Here is a 27,433-nt window from a genome sequence, read left to right as displayed (position 1 = left end):
GGGAGCTGTGACGTCATTTGTGTTGTCTGCTCGCCAAAACCCTCTAGGTGGATTACAGTACTGATTTGATGAGGGCTTCCTGTGATCTCATCAATCCTTTGACGTCTGGCATTGGTTGGGTCCAACTGCGTCGTTCTGATTTATTGGGATTTACAGGGTCTCCATTTCTATTTTCTCCATGCCTCTTTTTTCATTTTTTAGAATTTTATTCTAAATTGCATACTTAACATTACAGCTGGGTCACAATTGTGGTTTTATCAATAGATTTTATAAACCTAACCCTCCAAAATAAGGTGTAAAAGCTGTTTCAATGCCTTTTTAACACTGCCAGAAATACAGTTTTAAGGATCTACAACTTTTAAAATTTTAAATTATCTCAACGCAGTTTACACTGGTTAATATTTTCCATATTTTTCCTGCACAGATGGCCTACACACTGCTTTATTTGATCATGGTATTTCCTAACTCAATACTGGTACAGAAAGAATCTCTGATACTGCCGAAATGCAGGATCTGGTATCAGTAGGTATGCTGGTCTATGCATTGATCCTGTTCCATGATTTATTTGCCTCTAAACAAATGAACCTGTTTTCACCAGAACACTCGTTTTCACAGAAAGTTATGTGGTGCATCCAACTGTGATAAATCAAATCTTTGCTTCCATTAAGAATGCATTACTGCTAATAATAGCATGTCAAATGTTAGTCAGAGCTACACAAAATGAGCAGGTTTTGTTATAAAAATCATAATACCTTTTATTCTGAGGTTATCGCAGTGACTTGGCGAAGCTCTGTCATCTGTACGCCTTGCACTTTTACACTGAACCCTGCAACACTGATGTCCAAGTGTGTGATTACAGCCCTGTGGACGCCCTAGTGGCACTATGTGTGAACAAATAGTGCAACTTTTATATAAAGGCTCAGAAGCACAAACACAGACACACACACATACATCATTCTCCTGCCTAGTGGGCTCTTATGTTTTACAATGATGCCATTTTGCTGACATCACGACCATACCTTTCCGCCTTTGTGCAATTAACAGTGTATACAAGGTGTAACAGTCCTGTCTTCAAGCATGCAATGTTAAATGAGCTGCCTGCTGACGTCCATCAGGGGTTACTGTTACATTGACTTGTTTCTTTACGTGCTCCACTTACTCCCAGATTAAGTTTCGGTGGGAATAGGAGTTTCTGGAGAGAGATCTTCCACTAAGAAACAAATGGACATGGTTGATAAAAGTGGTCAAAATACTGCATGTGGCAGTTTCACATTAAGAACTTAGTATTGGTGTTATCCTCATTGGCAAAAGAGTTTCTGTTAGGATGTGTATTTTTTCACTGGATTCAGGTATGTATGGTGTATTTTCCTGACATGAAGTCATGTCAAATCAGTTCAGGATGAGCAGTATCGAGCTGTTATTTATTGACTTCTTAGAGAGCATAGAACATTGGATAGAGCAGGAAACAGGGAAAGAGAACAGGGAGTGACATGCAGAAAAGGGGCCACCTGCTTTGGGGACTATAGCCTCTTCACATAGGGCGCAGGACTTCACTATTAGGCCCAACTGGAGCACCATTATTAATTTACCTTTGATAATAGCGTTGGTGTCAGATCGGTGTTCCACATCAGCCAATTTGGAAATACAGGTATTGGAATTGATACTACTACCGTCGGTAAATTCTAAACTCTCTCCATGTTTCAGGGAACATCGCCTCGGTGTCTTCAGTGGCAGCTCCAGTCTAGCTATATTATGAAACAACAACTCATATCAAAGCAACAAAATTGAAAAAGCTCTTTGGTCATCTATTTTAAGTCCCTGCCCAGGGGCTGATATGTGATTATCTGATTGTTCAAGTCTGGTACATTATTTTAAGCATGGTCTGATCTGTTCTATTTATTGTTGTTATTGGTATTGTACCGACATGTTCAAACAGCAAAACAGACTGTGAGGATTCAAGGACATGGTTGGAATAGGATTATCCAAACAGATCAAATTATGATAAGAAGACAGTATTGGGTTTGGAGGAGACGTCAAAGACAGTCGGCAAACATAGAGGAGCCTTTTCTTATTTATAGCTACAACAGTTCTGTGAGGCTAAGTCTTTGCTCAGCTCCACTTTTGTTTTTATATCAAACTTCCTTTAAATGTCTCAGTGTGATGGAGAAATGAATGGATCAGCGAAAACAGCCTGTGTTTATGTACAAATACAGATTCAGATTGTCAGTTTTGGGCCTTCATCAGTATGCAAATCACGTCAGCTGGGCGACTGTTCAGCATCACGACCGGCAGACAATGCTTAAATTCATCTTGGACGTCTGCTGATGGTGCAGGCCACGACAGACGGCCAAGGCAAAGTCTGCTCCTCTATGGGCAGCTTTGTTTGCCAATGCAGTCTGAGTCATCCACCACGAGCGCCCTCCTCGTAGATGCTCCAGAGCTGCCAACACCCACAAACAACGGCTGTTCACTTCGTTACAAAATACCTCCTACAAAGCAACGGTCTGTCGATGGCTGTAGAAGCTGTTTTTAAATAACTTACTACGGGCTAAGTTGTTGGTTAAACTCCAGAATCATGCACAACACATTTGGAGAAAGTTACTCAATGCCCTTCTGCTCTTTTTGTAAAATTTCAAGCACAGGGAAGAGTGTAAGTTTGTTTAGAACTACTTCAACAGTCCTCTGCTTTACTTTTCAAGAATCAAGAATCAAGAAAGCTTTATTGCCAAGTGAGCTCACACACAAGGAATTTTTTCGTGGTGATTGGAACACCCGTACATAACAACCAGACAGTCGTGACACTAAATATAGAGACCAAAATATAACATTTCTAAGTAAAAGTACTTTCTGTACTAAGAAGTATAAAATGTTAAAACATAAATACATTTGCCTAAGCTAGAGTGCACATATTAGCTGATGAGTATAATGATAAATTAGGTTGTGGATTAAATTACAATATTGCACATGGTTAGTGAGGTATTGCACCGTAAATCAAAGTATTGCACATGTATGTGATATTTCACAGGAGTCTTTAGTGATTTACTGTTTTCATTTGGTCAAGTTCCAAATAATTTATTTTAACTTCACTTATTAATTCTTTAATTTGTTTATTTATTGATTTGTTTGTTTTAGCTCCTAAAATATATCTAAAAAAATCTTAGTTATTTAGTAAATTCCCCAACCTTGTCTATTTTCTCCAGCAACCCTTTTTGTCCCTTAAAGAATTTAAGTCAAAGCTGAAGAAAAGTACTATTTGCTTAAAGAAAACAGATCACATAACTCCTGTCTATTTTAGAATTGATTTTAAAGTCCTTATAATTGTTTTTAAAGCTCTAAACAGCCTTGCTCCTCCATACATCACTGATCTCCTGTCATTTTATGATCCACTACGACCAAGGCGCTTACTTTTTCAGCGCACCAAAACTTTGGAACTCTCCTCCTATGATTAAAAAGGCGAGCACTCTGGGTGTTTTTTAAAGTAAACTTAAGACTCACTTATTTAATCTGTATTTTAACTTGCAGTAATTTCCTTTTAGCCCTGGACTGCATTATAACCATTATGAAAATTGTCTAATCATTTTTCATCATCATTTTTTATTTATTTTGTTTTATTTTATTCTATCTTGTTATATTAAGCTAGAGGCCATTCCAAATTACACAGATCATCCACTTTACAACTTCTTTGTGGACCAGAGAAACAGTGGTGGTGGACGACTCATCTCTCTGCGCTGCAGGACTGAGAGATACAGAAAATCATTCATCCCTGCAGCCATTGGGCTTCATAACTCTCTAGCCAATGGGAGACAACTGAATTACTTGTTTTATGTGATTTTTATAATTTTATCTGCCAGACACCTGAATTTCCCCCTTCAGAGATTAATAAAGTACATTCTATTCTATTCTACATTTATTTTTATATTTATTTTCTGGTATTCATCTTATTTTATTTTATTGATTTTATTATAATGATTTATTAAATTTGTCAACCTCTTAATTTTCTGATTTAATTTTTAGTCACTGCCAAAGTTAATGTCCAATCAGAGAAGGTAAATCCATAGGAAAACAACACAGAAAATGTGACTTACTGTGAAGCCATCTTTGGTACAACACTGCTCCCTGCTGGGCGACCACGTGCATGCAACGACCCTTAAATAACGACACATCCGGTTTCCAAACCCATTTGAACACAGCCGGTGAGTGTGGAGGGTTGTCGTCTCTATCTGCATCCATCCTACTTTAATTCTATCCTGTTTAAAGTTGTCATCTAGTTGAAATATACCAGCAGCTGATATTGTTGGCTAAATTGTGATTTTGTTGATCGAATTGAAGTTTTAAAGGTAAAATGTGACGCCTGTGAAACGCTGGTGCTGTACTCCTGTGAGCTAACATGCTGGTGAAGTTTTTCTTCCAATGTTTATTATTTATTCTCTTGTTTGCAGAGTGGAGACATGTGCAACCCAGTGACAAGAACTAAGATGGAAAGGTAATTATGTGTCCCTTTTTTAATGTGGTTGTAACCTCTCAGCCCACGTGTGTTGTAATGGGTTGTAAACAGTTTGCACCTCATGCAGGAAATCACTGATCATGATCCACTCCTGGTGCTGGTCTTTGATAGCTGATCCTGCAGACCTTTCCAGCGAGGCTCAGCCTGTAGTGGCTCTGATCTTTCCTGTTGTGTCTGCTAGAGAGATGTGAGGCTGTTTGAGGCCCTGCTGTGATTGTACATGGCAGGGTTATAGGTAAGCCTCCTACAAAATATACAGTGTAAATTCTTATAAAGTCATGTTGAAGTTGATTTCCATGACCTGATGGGTATTCCTTAGTCCATACCTGGAGACCATGTGCCAGGAAGGATGAGTGTTCAAGTTGTCACCCATGCAAAGACCATGAATAAGTGCATTTCCTGCAAAACTGTTGCAGCCTTGCCAGCAGGATAAAAATGGATCACAACACAAGACTTCTGTCGATATTAACATTAATCTTAATCAGCTTATTTATTGATTACATCCAAGATGTCTGCTTAACCAGGCCTTTCATGGATACTCACCCGTCTCCTTTTTTCACTTAAAATGCTCATTTAAAGACATTAATTTAAGATTACATTGACATTTACATAAATTAAATTTAAATTAGGGTATGACAAGGCGGTCAACTATGTTCCTTTTAATTGCTTAAAGTGACAAAAGTGACCATATGTAATCAACAAGTGTTAATATATAATGCTGTCTTACAGGACTGCAGAGATGAAGCCTGGCCCAACCCTGCTCAGACGTCCTGACTGACATCTGATGCTCCAGAATGACCATTGAGGTGAGTTTTTGTGATGTTAAGATATTGTACGGCCCTATAACCTCAAGCTGCAATGTAAAATTGTCTAGTCTCATGTTATGAAACTGCTTGCAATCAAAATGTTGCATGTGCTTAAAATGAGGGCTTTGCAGGAGGAGAGAAGAGAAGCACTCGTATCCCGCAATATATCAACACAATCTGATCAGCATGTGACTGATAACAAGTCCTTTATTAGCTCAGTTCAGTCGTCTTGTTAAATATAGATATTGTCATATGTGCAGACCTTTCCAGCGAGGCTCAGCCTGTGGTGGCTCTGATCTTTCCTGTTGTGTCTGCTAGAGAGATGTGAGGCTGTTTGAGGCCCTGCTGTGATTGTACATGGCAGGGTTATAGGTAAGCCTCCTACAAAATACAAAGTGTCAATTATTATAAAGTCATGTTGAAGTTGATTTCCTTGACTTGATGGACTTGCTCTTACTCTGACTCTAACCATACCTGGAGACCATGTGCTAGGAAGAAATGAGTGATCAAATTGACCCACTTATTAATGAATAAGTGAATATCCTACAGAGCTGGTGTAACCTTGCCTGCGGCATAAAAATGTATCACAACACAAGACTTCTCTTGATATAAACATTAATCTTAATCGGCTTATTTATTGAAACAAGTCAATAAGTCTGTTCTCTTTTCTCACATAAATAACACCACTTGAGTTTGGTTTTATCACAGAAAATACACATTGAAGACATTAATTTAAAATTACAGTGACGAGATATTCAGAATAACTCGATGTAGACTTTCTCATTGTCTCTACTTCAAATCAGGGTATGACAGGGCTGTTAACTATGTTCCTTGAAATGCTTAAAGTGACAAAAGCAACTGTTTGTAATCAACAGTGTTAATGTATAATGCTCTCTTACAGGACTGCAGAGATGAAGCCTTGCCCAACCCAGCTCAGACCTCCTGACTGACCTGTGATCTCCCAGAATGACTGGGTAAGTATTTGTGATAAGATAATGTGTGGCCCCATAGAGGTCATTTCTCTAATGTTGATCCTCAAGCTGCGATGTAACATTGTCCTGTGATCAAAATGAGGGCAGAAATCTCTCATGTGATTGCACCATGACCATAAACTGCACTACAAGTTAATAGAAGACATATTATCGTCTCTTCATCTTTGCAGCAAGACAATAAAAAGGGGCACCCTTATTCTGCAAAATATCGACACATTCTGATCAGCATTTTTGACTGATACAAGTCCTTTATTAGCTCAGTGCAGTCGTCTCGTTAAATAAAGAACCTCTAATGTATGCAGACCTTTCCAGCGAGGCTCAGCCTGTAGTGGCTCTGATCTTTCCTGTTGTGTCTGCTAGAGAGATGTGAGGCTGTTTGAGGCCCTGCTGTGACTCTTCTCAGCAGGGTTATAGGTAAGCCTCCGACATGCTCACTTTTAGTTTTTAACTCTAGTGATACTTCTTCAGAACAGTGTATTGACTTTTTTAATTAAAACCTGTGTTTTGCATTACAGGTGTGAATTGATCAGCACCGCCTTTAAAGGCTGATGGGTTAAGAAGTGGAGTTAACAGTCCTGAGGTAGGTTAATCTGATATGTGTTTGTTAAATCCACAAACTCATTGTGCAGCTCCATCATGTCATTTAGGGCTGTCAAAATTGCTCCAAAATGACGTTCGAATATTCGCTCTAAAAAAATCCCATAGGTTCGAACCATTCGAATATCTATATTTGCCCATTATGTCAATAACAGGTGGACAAACTGGTACAAGGAGACATAACTACTTGTAAATGTATTTTTATTTCAGATATAACATGCCTAAAACATACCTACACATTACAAAACAAGTAAAGGACCTAATGGTCCATACCGTAACACTTTTAAGACTGTTGACCTCTCGCTCGCTCGCCCCCCTCCCCTCTCTGTGCGCAATGCCCTGCGTGAGTGCTGAACAAGACTTGTGCGAGCAATTAAAGGTCCTGACTCTTGTCCCTAATATAGGCAGGCTTCATTCAGTGATTGAAGCAAATATTAACATTAATTGAAGTTAAAAACGAAAAAGTAGTCCACTTACATTTTTGGCGCTTGTATTAAAAAAAGAGGAAAAACTGCATTTTATCCCAGTGTCACTGATTGTCAGGCTCTTTTAGTCCACTGTCAATGTAGGGTCTTAGGCCTGACAGGTTATTTGCCAAAAACACGAGACAGTCCACATGTGAAGAGGCCCGATCTCTTTTTATTCACTATATTCCCAGCGGAGGAAAAGACGCGTTCAGAGCGCACTGAGGATCCGGGGACGGAAGGATTTCTCTCTGCCGTCTGCTTCACGATGTGCATGTGTGACTCCTGTGACCTGTCCCTGACCTGTCATGCAGTGCGCACACTCGCAAAGCAGCCGCCGATGTGTTTTTTTTCCACAGTCGAATATTAATTTTCACAATCGAATCTCCGTTTTTTTTAAATATTTGAATATATATTCGAATTTAGAATATTCGTTGACAGCCCTAATGTCATTAGGTGATTGTTTCAATGGAAGAACATGCTTGTAGAAAAAGAAGATGCAGATGAAGATGCAGTATTCCTTTCAGTAAGTGGGATAGTGTTTTATGCTTTAAAAATGAATTTATTTGTACAGAGGTTAACACTTGAAATAAAAACAATTCTAAACACGTCTGCTGTGGTTGTGATTTAATAATAATGTGAATGTTTCAGTGTGTTTTTAAAAAAGCCCTGTTTTGAATTGATTCTGGTGTATCATGGGTAAGGTTTGTAGAATTATACTTCTCGGGGCTGGCAAATAAATAATTTAAAGTATGTTTTAAGCCCTGAAATCCAGACTTTGAAAAGGTATGTAAACAAACAAACATATTTTTGTCCTGATTATAAAAACAGATATGTATCACTACAATCACACGATGCAATAAAACCTGCTGTGAAGATGTTTGCTTTTAAATAATTTGAGATCATACTCTTAGGAAATAAAGGAATTTGTGCTGCAATAAAAGATGATCCATGAGAGGGCAGCACTGCACAATGTGACAGCTTCAGGTCAGAGTGTATTTAAACTATGAAACACTTTCAGCTACAGATTCAGTAACGTTAACATTAGTAAAATTAAATGAGGTTTCATGAGGATGTTTTAAGTGACTCATCCAAAATTAGTTCAGTGGAATAAAGGCAATATTCACTTAATTAATTGAACTATAAAAATTCCTGGTGATTAATCCAATTTACAGTAGGCTAGATTAACTGAATATTTCTAATCTCTCCTGCTTGCTGCAGGATTATTAATTATTACTTTATTGATGGTGTTGGATCATGAGTGATAACTATTACAACTACTTTTTGGATTACAACTAGTAGCCTGTATAGTTCAAGGTTCACCAATATGATCTTATTAAACTACCAGAAAGCAGAATCGCTGTGCAACAAAGCTTTGGCAAAGATGAGTTTTTAATGTTAGGAGTCTAGATTTGTCTGGTTTTTTTTTTGACAGTTTTTTCTTATTAACTCAACTCAACTTAATTTATATAGCACCTTTCATACATACAAACATGCAGCCCAAAGTGCTTTACAAAATAACAGCAATAGTAAAATTATAAAAGGCATGATTATGAATAAAATAATAAAAAATAAAATCAATACAGTAAAATTAAGAGTAGAAGGAAAAGTTAAAAAGATCAGATAAATACAAGAAATAGATAAATAATTAAATAAAATGAATAAATGTTAAAGCAATGATTATAATAAAACAGTCCAGGGGTAAAAAATAAATCGCTCCAAATTAAAAGCTAGATTAAAAAGGTACGTTTTAAGTTTTCTTTTAAAAATGAAAGTATTTTTCTTTTTTTTAATTCTGTCACCAATAAATACAACTTTCAAACAAACTTGCAGTGAAGTCTATGTCATTATTTGCTTCTTTAAAATGCTTAATGCGACCATGAAGAACCGAAGCTGTATTACTAGTTGTAAACTGTGACTGTATTTATTCTAGCTCCAACAACTCCTAATCAGTTTAATCGGTTGAAAGTTTACCATAGCAGTACTTCCCATGTTTTTCTGCCTTTCAAACGTTTTAAAATAAAAACTTTCTGTAATTTAATATATTTTATTTTGTTGTGCGCAAACTTGATCTGGAGCGGACGTGACGACTTTACTTTCGGTTTGTCCTCTCGCTGCTGAAACTTGTTAAAGTGAAGTCCTGAGGTGAACCACGATGAACACAGTAAGTTACAAACCAAACAGACACACAGTGAGAAGTTTGTTTGCAGTTACAGAAGTGTAATATGAAGATCTTTGGCAGAAATATCGAGTTTATAAGTAATTAATCGACTTAGGGTTTAGTCGGTGGTGCGTAAACAACCACAAAACAAGTTCAGTTTTTTTAAATCATTAATTTCTTATCTGTACTGATTCATCTGTGTTTTTCCCGTGGGAACCTTCTCATCAAACAAGTTTAAAAATTAATCTCCACAATCCCACTGTTTACCTGGAAGAGGGAACTTTCACTTTCGACGAAACCATGATCGTTATACATCACATACAGAAAAACATGCAGCCCAAAGTGCAAGTCCAAATTAAAAGCTAGATAAAAAAGGTAAGTCTTAAATTTACTTTTAAAAACACCCAGGACTGGAGTTAGGAAAAGTAGTGATAGGAAATATAAAAATTAAACACAGCAAATACATAGAATACAAAAAAAACATGTTAAAGGCTGAATAGAATTACAAAGGACCTTTAATGTAAACTATGTAAATTCTTTTCAAAACACTCAAAGGCTCTGTAATTAATCTGATTCTGAATAGATTAAAACATTTTTTTGTACTGCTTATTTTTGGAGACACTTTTGTGTACATTTAACCCTCTGTTCTGCATTAAAGTTGGTAAAAGTCTATTTTATCCTGCATCAAAAATTGTGTATTTCAGGGCGCTGCTGCCCTAGCAGTCTTAGCGCCAAACATACAGAGTCTACAGTCATGGCCAAAAGTTTTGAGAATGACACAAATATTACATTTTCACAAAGTCTGCTGTTTCAGTTTTTATAATGAAAATTTGCATATACTCCAGAATGTTATGAGGAGTGATCAGCTCAACTGCAATTAATTGCAAAGTCCCTCTTTGCCTTGAAAATGAACTTTATCACCAAAAACACATTTCCACTGCATTTCAGCCCTGCCACAGAAGGACCAGCTAACAGAATTTCAATGACACACAGGTGTCACACACATTAACACAGGTGTGGGTGTTGATGAGGACAAGGCTGGCGATCAATCTGTCATGATTGAGTGACTGAACACTTTAAAAGGAAGATGGTGCATGACACCATTGTTCCTCATCTGTTAGCCATGGTTACCTGCAAGGAAACACGTGCAGCCATCATTGCATTGCACAAAAAGGGCCTAACAGGGAAGTTTATAGCAGCGAGTAAGATCGCACCTCAGTCAACCGTCTATCGAATTATCAAGAACTTCAGGGAGAGAGGTTCAATTGTTGCCAAACAGGCTCCAGGGCGCCCTTGAAAAAGAAGGGTCAACACTGCAAATATTGACTTAATACATGAATTCTGTGTAATTCTCAATAAAAGCTTTTGATACTTATGAAATGCTGCTAATTGTATTTCATTATACCATAGAAACATCTGACAAAAACACCTAAAAACCCTGAAGCAGCAGACTTTGTGAAAATGTAATATTTGTGTCATTCTCAAAACTTTTGGCCATGGCTGTATAGTCCTTGTTGCAGAGGTTGCCAGTTCCATTTGCAACATGTCTTCCCCTGCTCTGTACTCCCCACATTTTCTGTCTCTCTTCAGCTGTAATATCAATAAAGTCAAAAAGCCCCAAAAATACAACTTTTAAAAATTCTGTATTTCTTTCCACAGTCGCTGCTCAAGTCTCGTGTGAGAGTTTTAACGTCTTGAAGGTGAATCATCGACAGTAACTTCAAACAGTGAAACCTTCCTACTGTCATGAGGTAACTGAACTTTGCCAACATATTTAAAGTCTAACCATAACCGTAATAAACACTTGATGTACAGTATAAAGTACTCCACCACTTAAACTCACTTATTGTCTATTGGTTGTGATGTTGCTTTGTATATGAGTGTGTTTATTGTAAGGGGAAGTGCTTTATATGTGTGAATGATTTTAACATTGTCTGCACACATGCCTTTTTATCTTTGGTGCACCATCTTCCTCTCCTGTTATACAATTACAATAAAACCGAACAATTCAGAATCCTTTTTTTATTTTTTTATTTTTATGATTTAGAATTTTATTGCTTTTTTCATCTTTTTGCAACATTCATGCATTTACAGATAATCATAAACGCACAAAATAGAAGACAATTTTGTATCTGCTTCAGTCAGCAAACAGAAAAAATATATATAATAATAATAATAATAATAGATAGATAGATAGATAGATAGATAGATGGATAGGAACTTTATTAATCCTTCTGGAAGGTTCCCTCAGGAAATTCAGATTCCAGCAGCAAGGTAACACCTAAGGACAGAAAAAACAGCACGCAGATACAAAAGATAAAAAATCCCAGGTTATGTACACACAGTACAGTACACAGTTGCAGCAATATACAAGTCTAAAAAGGAATACCGGTGCAGGTTTAGAATAAAATAGCAGCGATAATAGTAACTATAAATAATGAGTAGTGAAGGCTTGTTTGAATTGTATTGTGGTCAGTTCAGTTAAGACCTATTCACCCCCGTCCACCCATCCACCCATCCTCTGTCCTCCTCACGCCCCCCCTCCTCCTCACTCCAAGTGAGGATTATACAGTTTAATTAGCACAAGGGACAAAGGAGTTCTTGAGTCTATTTGTGCTGCATCTGGGGAGGAGCATTCTGTCACTGAACAAAGGACCCTGAATAATAATAATGATAATAGATGAAAAAAAATTGCAACAAAATAGTGATAATAATGACAATAAACAAAAGCACAAATAGATTAAAAATAAAAACAAAACAAACAAACATGATAATAAAATGTATACTGTGTCCTTGCTGGTTAGTAATGAAGATCTGGTAAATCTTCCACTTTAAAAGATCATCAGAATTCTGTTGTTTTCCTCTCCCTCTCAGATGGATTTCCCCGTGGAAGCCACTGTTCATTTGGATATGTTCCCAAACAAAGCCGAGGTGACAAAAATCCTCAGGTCACATAACTTTGAGCTGAGCGACCTACGGGGCAATCAGGTGCGTGTCAAAGGGTCGTTTCTCCAACTTAGAGCAGCGAAGGCCTCTTTGGAGCAACTTCACCTTCAAACCAACACATACACCCCGCCATCCTCATCCTCACCGTCTGCCTCTGGAGCCATTTCCAAACAAGTCAACAACACTAATGGTGCAAGAGGACGATCGGAATCACGAAACCAGCCTCTGCGTGCTTCTCCATCTTCACCCACAGCTACCTCTCCTGTGGCGTCTGGATCTTCCAAACACGGTCCGTTCTCTCCAGGGTACAGAAACTCTTCTCCTTCAAGACCAGATCAGCGTGGCTCTTTCAGGCCCGGCAAAGAATCCTTCTCTATTGATGTAGATGTGTATGAATACGCAGATAAACTCAGGAAAAAAGACATAGATTCCATTTTGGTTAACCATAATGTCATCATGCAAGTAAGCGATGTTACCGAAGAGAGCTGCAGCGTTACTTTAATGGGAAAAGGTGCAAAGACAGCAGTGGGTAAACTCCAGGGTCTCATGGAAGATCTCAGCAAATCCCTCCGCACACAAGAGGTTCTTTTGAAAGACATGGATCGTGAAGGCCAGGCACTCTGGGAGTCTATTCAGAGTAGAGGACACATTTGTGATTCAGTGCTTGTAAGTCAAAAGAATGACAGACTCCACCTCATCGGATCATCTAGAGGGAGCTACGAGCTAAAGCAGAGGCTGTTGGGTACATCAGTGGAGCATGGAGGACGTTCAGGGAGGACATTGGACAAAAACTCCAGGCAGAGGAGCACCTCTTTGCCACCGTCCAATAGAAGGAACACAGACAGAGATAAGGGTGCTAACACTAATCAGTCTCCTGTAGGTGCTGCAGGTTACTCTTGGATGGAGCACCAGGATGACAAACGGCATCAAAAACCGCGTGAGCCGGCAGGGGCTGCTAGGTTTAGTCTCCGCGGAATGTTTAGAGGCAGAAGCAAATCTGAGTCCCGCAAAAAAAACCCAGCCAGAATGGACCAATGGTCATGTACATGAAACAGGAAACCAAGTCCAGCCTTCTAAATCCCCGAAGAAGGGATTAATGAAATTACTAGATTTCAAGTCTGACGATATAAAGCAGATATTTAAAAGTAAAAACAAAAAGAAGAAATGAGAATTTATTCATTTTCAACAGCACCTAAACCTTCCTGCTTTCTCTTGTTATTTTTGACCTAATTTTATTTAATCTAAAATGCAACCAAACTAAATATGCAGATTATCTTCAGGCTGGTTTACCTCAGCATTGTGTTTTTTTTATAGTGGTACAGAAGAAGGAAATTGAACATTGTATTGATCACACTATCCAAAACATGTGAGCAAATAATCAGATCTATCAAAATGACTTACAATTCATTAAATGATTAAATTGCTAGCTAATTCAATTGCTTTCTATAGCAAAAAATAGCAGCATTTCAAACCCCATCATAATTTACTAAAAGCTATGTTATGTCTCAAAGTGTTATCTATCCATCTGTCCTGCTTATCCGGGTCTGGGTCGTGGGGGCAGCAGTCTCAGCAGGGAAGCCCAGACACTCCTTTCCCCGGCCACTTCCCCCCAGCTCTTCTGGGAGGATACCGAGGCGTTCCCAGGCCAGCTGAGAGATATAATCTCACTGGCTTGTCCTGGGTCTTCCCCGTGGCCTCCTCCCAGACAGCCATACCCGAAAAACCTCCCCAGGGAGACTTCTGGAAGGCATCCTGACCAGATGCCCGAAAGTGTTATGAGTTATACAATTTTCAGGAGAAGTAAAGCTGAAAATGTCCACAAAAATGAAGCCTTAACTTATTTAATTTAAAAAGTATCCCTTGCTCATCCAGCCATTATCTATGCCTCCTATCATATTCAGGGTTGCGATAGGACTGATATTATTCCATCTTTAATCAGACGAGAGGTGAGATACTACCTTGGACAGGTCGCCGGTCACTAGCAGCGCTGACACACTGAGGCAAACAAGCATTCAGGCTAAAGCTCACACCTACAGGCAATTTAGCATCTGCAGCTCACCCGTACGTCTTTGGACTCTGGGAAGCAGCCCCCTAAAAAGACACATGCATGCACAGGGGAGAACATGTACACTACACATAGCTAGACTCTTTGGGATCGAACCAGGAACCCTTCTTATTTTGAGGCTATGCAGCTCTTGTAGCTGTGGCTGTGAATATTAGTTTTCAGCTTTGTGCAATATTTAGATAATGACTGTATTCTTAGGGGAAAGGTTAATTTATATTCAAACACTAATAACGTTTGCATGATAACATGAATGAACGTCTGTCCTAACTGATTTACAACACTAGTCTGGCACAATTGTATTCAATAGTTGACTTTTTGCACTGTAAAGGATGCTGCTGTGGGAATTATTCCACATCTGTGCACTGGATAAGATCACCATATTAATATCTATTATAAAAAATCTGTAAAAATATAAAAACACAAGGGTAAATTTTACAACAAATTCAGAAAGAAGTCTTCAAATGCACTTTGAATAAAAAATAATGTGGTTGATTTGGAGGATTTTGTGTGTGATCTTATATTAAAATGGAATTTAAACCTCAATCATATCCATGTGTTGTCCTTCATAATGGGAATATTGTGAATCTGGGATTATTGTCTGCACACGTTTTTACTGTTACACCTGAATGCAGCATTTCAACACAACAGATATGAGAGGAAGTGTGAGCAGGAAGTGAAACAGGCGCCGACAGCTAGTTAAAGGAAGTATTTAAGGCCAATGAGGATCTAGGCAGTTTTAGTCACAGCGAGAATGACTGGATATTTGACAAAACAAGGTTTAAAATAAGTTTCACCGGCTGTCGAGAAACGGGGGCTTTACAGTAAGTAGGTGTTGTGCAATTCTTTGCAATATAAATATCAGTCTGATGGTAAATTCCCTTCGCTTCACATCATCTCAAATCAGTGCGGGTATCCAGTCTGAATTGAATTAAAGAGAGCATTCAAACAGGGCTGCACCTACAGTATGACTGTGAGTATGACTCAAAGGTCTCTTTACTGAGATGAATCAAAGATCTTATGATAAATGTCGGCTGTATCTCAGAGGTAGGAGCTGGGGGTTTCCCTTTGATTGTTTCTGTCTGTTGCGAAGGAATCTAAAACACTGATGATGAAATCTGAATGGAGAGAAGGCTGTTCAGTTAGACTCCAGATTGTTATCATTACAAGAAAACTTTCTTAACCAGAATAAAAAACTTCTGACAAATCAGTTGAATGATTTAAGTATAAATGTTAAATCTTTACTGCAAATTATGAATGACAAAATTCTGAAAGTTTAATAAGCAGTAACATCCAGAAGTATTTAACTTTCACCTTTATCATTGAATTGAGTTTGCTGTTATTGTTTAGTTAGATCAGTTGACACTGAAGCACAGTTTTGTTGTTATTTTGGCTTCCCTTTGTCCTCTCTTTTATTAAAGTTAAACTCATCCACCATAAAAATATAAGTGATGTTGGCCTGATACAAATGTGAGGAGGGTGCTGGACAGTAAACTAATATTACATTGTGTTCATGTCCTATCAATCGGACTGTAATAAGGAGCTTTCTGAGTTAGAAAACCTGTTCATGTCACCCCTAGACTCTTGGATTTCATGAATTAGTGGCTGCAGCGATATAACCTATGTAGTTTGCTGCAGCCTGTTGGCAAAACAGCTGCAAAGCCAACAATTCTGGCAGTTGCATGCAAATGAAATATGTTAATAATGTGATTCTTTGACTAAACATTTAAAGACAACCACCCAAAATACCAACCACAACAAAAGTAGGGAGTTTCAGCTTGCTGAATGATGTGACTAGGAGGTTGTAACCACTTTTAGTTCCTGTGAGGAACTTTCTGATTTGTGTTAACTTTGGCGCCCCCCTGTGGACAAAACAGTACGTCTTATATCTTAGCTGGCAATATCCTGGACGGGTTGTGGTCTTATTTTCAGACATAAAGTGTGACCGCTTTGTCTTTTTTTACCTTCCTCTGAGTCACTCACTACAAAAGGCTTTATGCTCGGCATGCTGTGAATCGTCTTATGTTACACCTACCCCCCTTGTAGTTGTTATGAGCGCTGGAAATGACCACACAGAAATAATCAATCATGTTTCTGATGGTGTCGGTTGCTTTTGTGGCTCATAAAGAGACATGAGTATTAATTTCAGTCTGTTTCATGACCAGCTAAAAAAACTCCTCAGGCCCTTTAAGCATAAAATGTAAAAAAATAAAAAGCTTTCTTCTTCCAATATTTCAAAAACATGTATTGTATGGTACACATACAGTATGTAGAAGATCCACAACTACAAAAAAAAGAAGAGAGAGGGAGAAAAAACGGATATACCAGTCACTTAAAACCTTGCGTTAGCATCACATTAGCTTCGGATAGCTAAGCTAGCAGCCTCAAATAGTTAGTGGCTTAGTATGCTGCCACTTTCATAACTCGATATTAGCATTTTAACATTTTCTTGAGACTCTTCAGGTAAAATAATGAGTTATGAAGAAACATAAAATAAGGAGAAAATAGAAAGAGTGCAAACCCATTTACTGTCGCTTATTGTTATGTTAGCAAAGCAGTAGCCTTGGCCTTAACTCTGCTTTATCATGGTTAACACGACATGAAGTTGAAAATAAAATTGTGTCTATGAGTAATGCTTTGATAATTCTATTTGGGGAGAGGAAAAATATTCAAAACAAAGAAAAACTGCACAAAAATGTTTGCTAATCTAGAATGGCTACGTGTTCTGGATTAGCTAAAAGTACCATTAAAAAAGGGTTAATAGTAACAAAATGATGGACTAGAACAACTGCTAGTTAAATGAATTAACCTCTAAACCTAATCTTTTTTACTTTACCATTAAAATAAAGTCTTTGTCTTTCAACCCTTCATCAGAGCATTACTTTAATTCCTCTGATACCCCAGTTATTAAGTTAGCTACTTGTCAGGGACCAAAAACTTTGATAAAGTTCCACTGATGAATAAAGAGATTAACAAGGATGAAAAGTTTTTGAAAGAGTTCCAGGTTTATAAAAACAGTGTAGAAGTGTAAAGGGGGATTTAGAAATCAACTGTCTCTTGCTTAGTCAGCATTCCCGTTCGCTCTCTGCCCTTATACTCCCACGCACTTGAACATTGTTCTTACATGGCACAAACAATTAGAGTGTTACTAAACATGTTGGCTCCAATATACAGAAAAACAAAAAAACTGAGTTTCTCAAGCTGTAGTTTGGCTCCTCTGCTAGTTGGGAACATCTCATTTAAGGGGAAACCCTAAGGGACATGTTGTACTGCCAATGCCAAGTTAAAAAAGGAAATGCCACGATCCTTCCCAGGAGAAAAAGACCATCTTTCCAACCACAAAATTAGCAAAATTAAGAGCTCTTCTCTTTCAGCCTCTCAGACTAGGGCCTCTGTATCTTGTACACAGTAGACAATAATAAAAAGTGAGAGAGTTAAGTCATGTAGAGGGTCTCACTGCTAAGAGACTATTTAGAAATGTTCAGGCCTTGTGGCAGGAAGAGAGGATGCAGAAGTGGTCTGAGTTTTTAAAGATAGCCTTCTTCTATTTATACAGAGATCTGCATGAGGGCATAGGCTGACTGACAGGATGACGTGCTGTAGCATGCCGACCACAGCTCTCTGTGGCTCGAGTAAGCACACCCTAAATCCTCCAAAAGAGCTCGCCACGCCCACTGCACACTGCCTTCACTACCGGGCCCCAGAGATCAACCACACTCTTCTGTTCCTTCTTCCTCCCATGAGCTGCCTTCTGTTCCTCTACATCTCGTTTGTCTTTTTGTCTTTTTGGGGTTTGGTGAACGCAGATCAGGATGGCGGAGCTGGAGGGTCTGGAGTTTGGGAAGTCAGACTTTGTGCTCTTGGATGAGGTGACGATGGAGCAGTTTATGGAGAATCTAAAGTTGAGGTAAGGTCTGAGTGACTGTTAGAAAGGAGGAAGGGAGGGGAAGCAGCTGGATGTCAGAGATGCAGCGAGTAACGTTAAGGACATGCCTACGATATGAACTAAAGTGCATGCTTCTTCAAGTTGTTTTTAGTCTGCCATGAAATATGTTCAAAGTATTGAGAAACTTGTACCGCTGTGATGTATTGTGACACTTAAACTCACTGATTTCCACAAACTTTTATACAAACTTAAGCATAGTTCAATTAATCTTCAAAGAAGGGGAAAAAGAAACAGTGTTAAAGAGGAGGAAAAGAGAGATATGACTCACTTCTACCTTTCCCGCTCACTTGCGTGTGTGTGATATAAGTTTGTGGTTAATTTCACCATCCCCTCACATCACAGGAAGAACAGAATACATGTCATGGCCAATTACAGCTTCATTTGCCCTTGTCCATCTCTCCGTTATCCAGTCAGAGTCTGGTTCTGCTTGATTTCTGCCGGTTAAAGGAACTTTTTCTCATCACTAAGTCTTTGCTCTTTGGTGGATTAATATCTTTAAATACACTTAAAGAGTGGAGTTGTGACCGGTTCTTGCTTTTAAAACTTGTGACCTTCTACAACCTTTGTGTGCATAATGCTATAGGGTGTCACACTTGCTTCTAAGTATGGGCATTGGGTTTTTTCAGCCATTCTCACTTCCTCAGTGTCTTTTTCGGGTGCACTGTGTCTCAGGCTTGAACTGTCAGACATCACAGTTGGTTTTTTAGCAGTCATCAAAAGTGTCAGTGGAGGCACAAAAACGTCTCGCAATGTTAATTCAGTTTAGAGGAAAAGGTCCATCCTGTCTAGGCAGATGGCTGATAACCTGAGTCTGGTTCTGGTGGAGATCTCTGCCTGTTGAAAGGATGTTTGTCATGCCAGTGTTGCCAGAAGCTCCCTCTTGGTGGATTAATGTTGAGTCTCTTTAAAGAATGACCGGCACTTGATGTTTAGTCCTGTGAGAAAACTTTAAATTTGTTTTTACCAAGTGAACCCAAAGTCTCTGCAATTGTTCCCAACTTTATATCACTTTTTAAAAAACTTTGGCTTTTACTTTCCCCTCAGTGTGGGCATTGTTTTTTTTTTACATCCATTCTCACTTCCTCAGTGTCTTTCACAGGTTATAGTCTTAAGTTCCCACTGTGAGACATTGCTGGGTTTTTTCCAGCAGTGTTTCCAAAAGTGTCAGCAGAGACACCAAATGCGTCAAACAATTTAAAACAAGATCAGGACAACTCACACACTTTCTGAGCTGACGTCAGCACAGCAGATGGCTCTAAATGAACATTTTTAGCATTCCTGCCCTGGCTGGGAGTCTGTCTGTCATCACTGGTTGGCAAATAATGTATGTTCGCTCGAGTTTCGTCACACTGCTTGATCAGACTTGTCTGATGGCAAAAAAACAAGCTTAAGTTTGAGCTAGTGTGTGCCTACTTTAGTGGTTTGTCTTTCTCTTCATGTCTACTATTGAGTGTGTTTGCATTTGTATTGAAAACACAGTTCTCCTTCACTTGTTGGAAATCACCACTGCCAAGGTGGATGGGTATCTTTCTTACACTTTCACTTTCTGTCAGCTGGATTTCTCAAATAAATATGATCAGATCTCCATTGGAGGAAAGGTTGGAGGACAGAGCGGCCTTCATCATCAGACATGTGTAGCTTTAAATGTTAAACTCAAAGAAATCAAGACTCAATATGACAATGTAGGGTTTTATTTAGCAAGACACAAATATTAAAGGTTGAGGGGATGCTTTTTTTCCGTAACATTTATTAAGGGAAAGATACATTTTGTGTCTCAGAGTTCCCCCTTGTTTATACCACATTTGGTCTTCCCCAGTTGATTGGTCAGTATATTACCAACAAGGAGACATACTTCTCTATTTTCCTGACACCAAACACAACTCTCACCTAAAGTGAGCCTCAAACTGTTGCAGTCAATGCAAGAGGAAAACTACTGCTATCAGGGGTGGGACTTAACTCTTTGTAAAAAATCATAAAAATCATTTGAAGTGACTCTGATGTAGCAGTAGTCATCCATAACAATGTGACAGTTCAGTAGCAGGGTCCTCTGTGATGCTGTACACACAGACAGGCCTTGTAGTGAACCTGAACTCAAGGCTTGGCTTCCTATGGGACATTCCATTGATAAAAACTTACTGTGCATTTTGATGCTTCATGTCAACCCAAATAATTTAAGAAATATGACTGTACGTCTGGGGAAGTTGCCTTGCTGTGGTGGAAGGATCCATGGAAACTACGAAGAATTAACAGTTCTTCTTTTGACATTTTCACGGGACACTATAAAGTTATTCACCTGCACTGATTATTAAACATGTCCTCTAAGGGGTGTGTAATTTAAGATTTTCAGCATTTTAATAAGCGGTCCAAGAGGCTATATAACTTTAAATAGTATGGTGGTTCTAAAGAGGCCCCTATTCCTAACATGTGTAATCATCTTCTGTGAAGTGACTTGGAGTTTTAAGCTTGAGTCTCATGTTTTCCACTGAAATGCAATGAAGGTATATAAAAAGGAGTGTCCAGGGGGGCGGCCTCTCTTTAAATTTGATTTGCCGCCCCAAAATCCTGAGCTATGATTTACAATGTGCCTTAGCAAAGGAGGGACTTATGTTAAGTCCTGCCCCCCAATTCAACAATGTGGGCTGTGTTCTAACAGACTGGCAGCTTTCTTTGTACATGGAGCTTTTGTTTTTGTTTTACCTTCGATTGTAAGTTTGGACAAACATTTTTTTTGTATTCCTCGAATGTTTTAGCCAAGAAGATGTGTGTGTTACCACTGTGTTGTGTTTCTTTTTAAGTCCAACAATTATAACCAGAAAGATAGATGGTATTGATTGTGTGTGTGTGAACACACCCTGGCCACCCCTGCCTATGTCAGTGCCACAGTTGGGCCACCCCAGCCTAAAAAGGCCGGATACGCCTCTGGGTATAAGGTTGCAGAAATTATTATTATTAACTTTCTGGCAGGTTTGCAACTAAGGGGCTGCAATGTGGTACAGAAATCCAGGAATAAGAAAATTACATTTACAAAATGCATTATGAGAACCCTTTGAAATTTGACAGTTTTGTTCCAACCTTATCCCACAATCACGTTGGTCCTGGTCCAGCTGATGCTCAGTCTTTAACTCGTTTACATTTCTAACTCATTTTAAAGCTATACCTCCAAAAAGAAGTTACATATTTCTTCATTTTGCTCCATTACACCATATGACATGTCAATTTTACTCCTCTCATGCTCAACAAAGCCACAGAGGGTTACAAAAACCCGACGCCCTTTGAAACCACAGTTCTCATTTCCTGCTTTCAGTGTACAAACACTTGTGTCACTTCCTGTCGGCAATACGTGGCAAAAAGGTGAAATTATCCATTTGTTCCATAGTGAGGTTACTTTCCTTCGTTGATGTGAAAATGTTAGACAGAAGAGAGGCTTTTTGTCACCTTTAATACTTGGATACAAACTATCATACACATAATAAGATACAATATGTACACAATGTGTTTGTGCTTTTTTTGAAAATAAAAATAGTAAATGTACGTAAAGTTTTCTGATTTTCTTCTTGTTTTGACAGGTTTGAGAAGGGACGAATATACACCTTCATTGGAGAAGTAGTCGTATCTGTAAACCCGTACAGACAGATGGACATTTATGGCAAAGACAACATTGAGGCATACCGGGGCCGAGAGCTTTATGAAAACCCTCCTCACCTGTATGCTGTGTCTGATGCTGCATATAAAGCCATGAAAAGACGAGCCAAGGATACCTGCATTGTCATATCAGGTCTGTTTCTCACAATCCTTATAGTTTTTGCTGGTGTTACAAATATACCCATACTGCTTTCCAAGATTTTATCTACACCTTGTCACAAAGAACAAAGTCTCAACTCTTCTGTTTGTGCAAAGAGTCCACATGGAATCATGACAACAAACGTGGGAACTAGGCTGTTAGGTGTGAACACATCTTCCCTGTTCTCACATACTTACCTCAGTTAATTGCAGGTTTTGGCCTTTGGGTGGCGCCAGATGAAAAGCTATGTTATAACTACTACATGCCATTTATTACATATCAGAGTAGCTTTTATTTTTAATATCAGCTGATAGAGTTTTTAGATCACTTGACTAATTTTAAATCCAATGTAGAATACCATAAACAAAAATAAATAGATTAAGAAATAGATATAAAACATGCAAATATTCACAAAAAACGTGAATATTTTGTTATCGGCTCTTAAACTAAAATAGAGTTCAGCTTTGGAACCTGGGACATCAATGACTGCTTATAAAACACTTTAAAATGTGTAGTTTGTGGAAGAAAAATTCTGACATATCACTGTTTTTTTCCATAAAAGTTGGGTGTTTTTATTTAATTTTACTTAAATATGTTAGTTTTATTTTATATTGCAGTCCAACAATATTTTAGTCCAGGTCCAACCATGTAAACCCCTTTGTTTGTCAAATTATTATACATTCTTTAATGTCAAAATAGCTGCAATTTATTTTGGGGAAATTGCCTTCATTTTTTTCTTGTGTGTTGGGGAGGTTTTGATCAGCTACCATACATGAAAAGTTCATTCCAACTTTACTACTTTGTTGTTGTTTTTTTATAAAGTACGGACCCAGTCAGTTTATTTTTTAATATTTTTATTGCTACACTTTAAAACACGGCTACCAAAGGCTAACTTTTTACGTTGTTTACATGTGGCACTGACAAGAAAGCTGCTATTGTGTGGCAGAAAGTTAATGTATATCCAAAGAAGTCATGACAGTTGTTTGAATTAATCGATTTGAATCTGTATTGGATATATGAACGTGACACAACTTTCCTAACTTTCTGAGTGTTACGTTTTTTCAGACATTTATTGTTCAGGCGACTTGTTGACGCTTAACCTGGACAGACAACTGGATTATTGGGCCAAAAATGGGCTGTTGTTGGATATTTGACAGTAAATATCAATAGTATCGCACACTTATGGTGGTAATGTTATACTTTGTGAAACCCCATATTGTTGCCTATGATGAAGGCTGGGCTCTCTGTTTGTCATCACTTTGGGTGTCTATGGAGAGTTTCCAGGTCCCATGATGAGCCTAATACATGTTTCACTTTGCCATGGGATAATCTAATTAACGGTTAAATCACTAATATTCTTCTAGCTAGAAAGACATCAGTAATTATTGTATTTAAGTTGCTTTGTCTTTAAAGTCTTATAGCATCCACACTGATTATGCATGTCAACAAAATAACTATTATATGTTTCAGGGACTTATTGCACAAAAAACAATTATTTTCAGAGTAAATATAAAAAGTAAATAAGTAAAGAAGTTAATTTACTGCTTTACTTTCCTGCTAATCAATGTGTGTTTTCTTTCCAGGAGAAAGTGGGGCAGGAAAAACAGAAGCAAGTAAATACATCATGCAGTACATCGCAGCTATCACAAACCCAACCCAGAGGGCAGAGGTTGAGAGGTGAGTGGTGCTATAACAAGACTTTACAACATATTTTAATCACAGAAGAACATTCATTAAGTCAGTTTTATGACTAAAATTTTGATCCAGATGGGTTTTAGACTAAAATCCATCACAAATGGATTATTTGATCAAAAGAGTATGATCTCACTATGAATCTTCCTACTTTCTTTTTTTCCTTGAACTCCATTTTCACTCCCCTGATGGACATTTCTCACATGTTTCTGTTTATGTTCCCCCATAATGCGATAAATCAAGTGTGAAGAATGTGCTGCTCATGTCCAACTGTGTACTGGAGGCCTTTGGGAACGCCAAGACAAATCGCAACGACAACTCCAGCCGCTTCGGCAAGTACATGGACATCAACTTCAACTTCAACGGCGATCCCACTGGAGGGCACATCAACAACTACCTGCTGGAGAAGGTGAGGGGGGAGCGGGCAGGAGGATTGATGGGCTTGGACTGAGGACTGAAGATGCACAGCAGAAAGGCATAAGCTCTGTTGAGGCGATAGTGTACCCAACCCTGGAGGAAGGTGCAGAAAAGTTTTACTCATTAGTTTTTAAATTATGTCTTTTCCTCACGAACATGAATGTTTCATGAGGTGGTGACAAAGAGGTGTGAGGGAACATCCATGAATAGAAGTGTCGGTGAAGCCGCCGCTGCTGCTCCTGCCTGTTAATGAATGGCCCACCTGGGGGAACTTGATGCTGCTGTATTTATCCACTCTGTTAAACTACCGTCTGGCACTCAGAGCTGGTGTGAATGGTGGTGCCATGATTCATTTTCAGAGGGCAGAATTATTCACATGAAAGTGCAGCTGCTGTAGTCAAACAGTGGGTAATCAGTTTGGTGTGAGTGTCAAAGTTACAGATATTAAACCAAAACGTTCAACTTAAACACTTTCAGTGAAAGTGACGCTCTTCATGAGTTAATTCAAACCTAACTGAAGACAGGATGATCCGTTTTTGACTGCATGATGTTATTTTGGGACTTTTTGAGGGCAGTTTCAGATACTAGCACTCTGAAGGGTTTTGGTGTCAATCCCTCAAAATGAAAGAGCAAAGATGTTCTCTTTAGATGTACGATTTGTCATCAAAGTTCAGCCCAACTCAAGGGAAAATCTTTCTTAGACACATGAAAGTGACAGTCAATTCCAGCGCGGCCACATGACGTGTTGCACAGAGTTTCACAGTGATGGTTTTAGTTTTGTTTTTGGACTAGAAAACTTTCTTTGACCTCTTTGCAGCAGTCTTAGTTGTTTTTTTTGTCACAGCAAGAAAGACACACACACCTGAAAACTGTAAAATCCAGAAAGGAGAAACACTTTAGAAGTTTAACTTAACTTTAAGAGGCAAATAACTAAAGAAAAAACAAAACCAAGCCTGAGTAATTGTTACATAAAGTTATTATATTCATGCACAGCACAATATCAAAGGGAGAGCTGGATATGTTGTTTTTTAGGGAATTTTCCCCTCCCTTGATAGGACAGCTGTGGCTCAGTGGTAGAGTGGGTCATCTCTCAGTTGGAAGGATGGGATTCGATCCCTGGTCCCAGTGTCCACGGGTTAAAGTGTCCTTGGCAAGACACTTAACCCCGAACTTCCCTGGATGCTGTGAATTGGATCAGTTAATACTGATTGGCTGCGCAGCATAACAGTCTCTGCCATCAGTGTATGAATGTACTGTGAATTGGTGAAATGTAATGTAACAGGGCTTTGAGTTTGGAGAAAGAAGTGCTATAGAGAGAGGAATTGTGGGAATAACATGCTGCATGGTCAAAGCTGGGAGTTGAACCAGCGACCTCTGTGTCGAGGTCCATGCCCTCTTTATTTGGGGCACTACTGGATGTTTTTTTCTTAGTAATAAGGATGATTTTTCTATCCAAGATGAACCTGTCCAGTGTTATTTGAAGGAATTCAAGTGTTTGGTTTTAAAAGATTGTAAGACAATGATGGAGGAGAGACAGGCAGAGCAGATACAGCATTTAAATGTGTGTAAATACAAGCATCTGATAGATATTTAAGTCATAGATTGAAGGAAAGTTCATATTTCAGAGCAGGAGAAGAGATACTTCATTGTAAATTGCTCGGGAATAAATACAATTTAGGTCTAGTTTTCATGAACACTACGTTTTTCTCTTCTGATTCTAAATCAGTTGTTATCAGTAAGTTAGTGACGGGTTAATGCTCGTTATCTTAGGGGGATGGTAGGGAGAAATCAATCAATCAATCTTTATTTATATAGCGCCAAATCACAACAAATGTTATCTCAAGACCCTTTACAAACAGAGAAGGTCTAGACTCTATGTTATATAATTAACAAAGCCCCAACATCAGGACAGGATAAGATCCAGTCCCATCTTACAGACAGGACTCAGTCTGATCTCATCTTAATCCACCATGAGCAGAGCACTTTGCAGCATTTAGCAAGTTGCATCAGCAAGGACAAACTTCCTTTAACAGGCAGAAACCTCGAGCAGAACCAGACTCGTGTTAGTTGTGGTTGGAAAGAGGGATAGAGGGAGGTGAAGAGAAAGAGAGAGAAAGATGACAGTGATGAGACAGATAGTAGTAGTTGTAGCAGTTGGAGTCTGGCATGGTTCCAGCAGCGATCCAGAGGAACCTACAGGACAAGGGAGCTCAGGGACTCCAGAAAGGTCCATGTTTAGTAACTTATATGGGACAGGGAGAGTTAAAGTAAGTGATGGGCAGAGAGAGGAGAGAGATAGGATGCCAGTGTGTCAGTATGTCAGTTCCCTCGGCAGTCTAAGCCTATAGCAGCATAACTGAGAGCTGGTCCAAACTTGAGCCAGCTCTACCAATAGAATAGAAATATAGGTTGAGCAACAACACCTAATTTTAAAAAGCAACTTCTCTATGAGAGTCTAAGGGTTTATAACCAAAGTCTTCTCTCCTGATTAAGTCCAGGGTGGTCCAGCAGCAAGACGGGGAGAGGAACTTCCACTCATTTTACCAGGTAAAACACACACTAAGGCTCCTCCATGTCACTCCCTGATCTCATGTACTGCACCGTGAATGTGGGATTGAAGACTCCAATTCAACCACCATTACGACACCATCATGTTGGGCCAGATCTTGAGTGTTTGTTGTGTGTTCAACAGTTACTACGTGGAGGCTCAGATGAGTTGCTTCAGTCGTTTCATCTAGAGAACGATCCTGCTGTTTACACATACACCAGAGAGGGAGCAGCAACCACTGTGAGTCTGTCACTTTTACAGAGTCAAGATGAACAAGCTGTTCGTAAAAACATCATCTGATGTAAAGTAGAGCAACCTGCACATACAGAGATGTTCAACTTTCTTTGATTCTTTTTTGACTGATCGTTTGGTGAAAACTTTTCCTTAAGACCTCCAACAATGATCGTGCGAGCCACAAAGCTGTGATGAGCGCTCTGAGTGTGATCGGCTTCTCAAAAGAGGAGATTAACTCCATCTATCAGATCCTGGCCTCCATTCTTCTGCTGGTGAGTTAAAG

At 38.8% G+C, this 27,433-nt stretch overlaps 2 protein-coding genes and 3 non-coding genes across 5 annotated transcripts in view; all 5 read left to right on the top strand.

Moving 5' to 3' along the window:
* The first annotated feature begins 4,621 nt into the window (after positions 1-4,621).
* On the top strand, positions 4,622-4,756 carry LOC117828587. The gene has a single exon (XR_004634449.1). It is a non-coding gene; the product is annotated as a small nucleolar RNA SNORA9 (small nucleolar RNA).
* An 808-nt stretch (positions 4,757-5,564) lies between these two features.
* Positions 5,565-5,699, top strand: LOC117828588. Its single transcript, XR_004634450.1, has one exon. It is a non-coding gene; the product is annotated as a small nucleolar RNA SNORA9 (small nucleolar RNA).
* Positions 5,700-6,598: 899 nt separating this feature from the next.
* LOC117828586 lies at positions 6,599-6,733 on the top strand. The gene has a single exon (XR_004634448.1). It is a non-coding gene; the product is annotated as a small nucleolar RNA SNORA9 (small nucleolar RNA).
* A 2,669-nt stretch (positions 6,734-9,402) lies between these two features.
* Positions 9,403-14,118, top strand: si:dkey-154b15.1. Its single transcript, XM_034704595.1, has 3 exons — positions 9,403-9,527; positions 11,184-11,275; positions 12,399-14,118. Exon 3 carries the CDS (start codon positions 12,399-12,401, stop codon positions 13,518-13,520), a length of 1,122 nt encoding a protein of 373 aa, XP_034560486.1. The 5' UTR covers positions 9,403-9,527; positions 11,184-11,275; the 3' UTR covers positions 13,521-14,118.
* A 1,437-nt stretch (positions 14,119-15,555) lies between these two features.
* Positions 15,556-27,433, top strand: part of myo1g (myosin IG) — a 68,493-nt gene continuing 56,615 nt past the window's right edge. Inside the window, exons 1-8 of the mRNA XM_034704543.1 lie at positions 15,556-15,579; positions 18,339-18,439; positions 22,045-22,253; positions 23,843-23,936; positions 24,195-24,360; positions 26,862-26,915; positions 27,061-27,156; positions 27,306-27,422. Coding sequence (XP_034560434.1) covers positions 18,345-18,439; positions 22,045-22,253; positions 23,843-23,936; positions 24,195-24,360; positions 26,862-26,915; positions 27,061-27,156; positions 27,306-27,422 — 831 coding nt within the window. The 5' untranslated portion in view covers positions 15,556-15,579; positions 18,339-18,344. The remainder of the gene's footprint in view (positions 15,580-18,338; positions 18,440-22,044; positions 22,254-23,842; positions 23,937-24,194; positions 24,361-26,861; positions 26,916-27,060; positions 27,157-27,305; positions 27,423-27,433) is intronic.

This window comes from Notolabrus celidotus, chromosome 16 (genome assembly GCF_009762535.1).
Source record: "Notolabrus celidotus isolate fNotCel1 chromosome 16, fNotCel1.pri, whole genome shotgun sequence".
In the NCBI taxonomy this organism is placed as follows: Eukaryota; Metazoa; Chordata; class Actinopteri; order Labriformes; family Labridae; genus Notolabrus; species Notolabrus celidotus.
The sequence above is the reverse complement of the archived record's forward strand: the minus strand, read 5'-3'. Positions and strand labels throughout refer to the sequence as shown.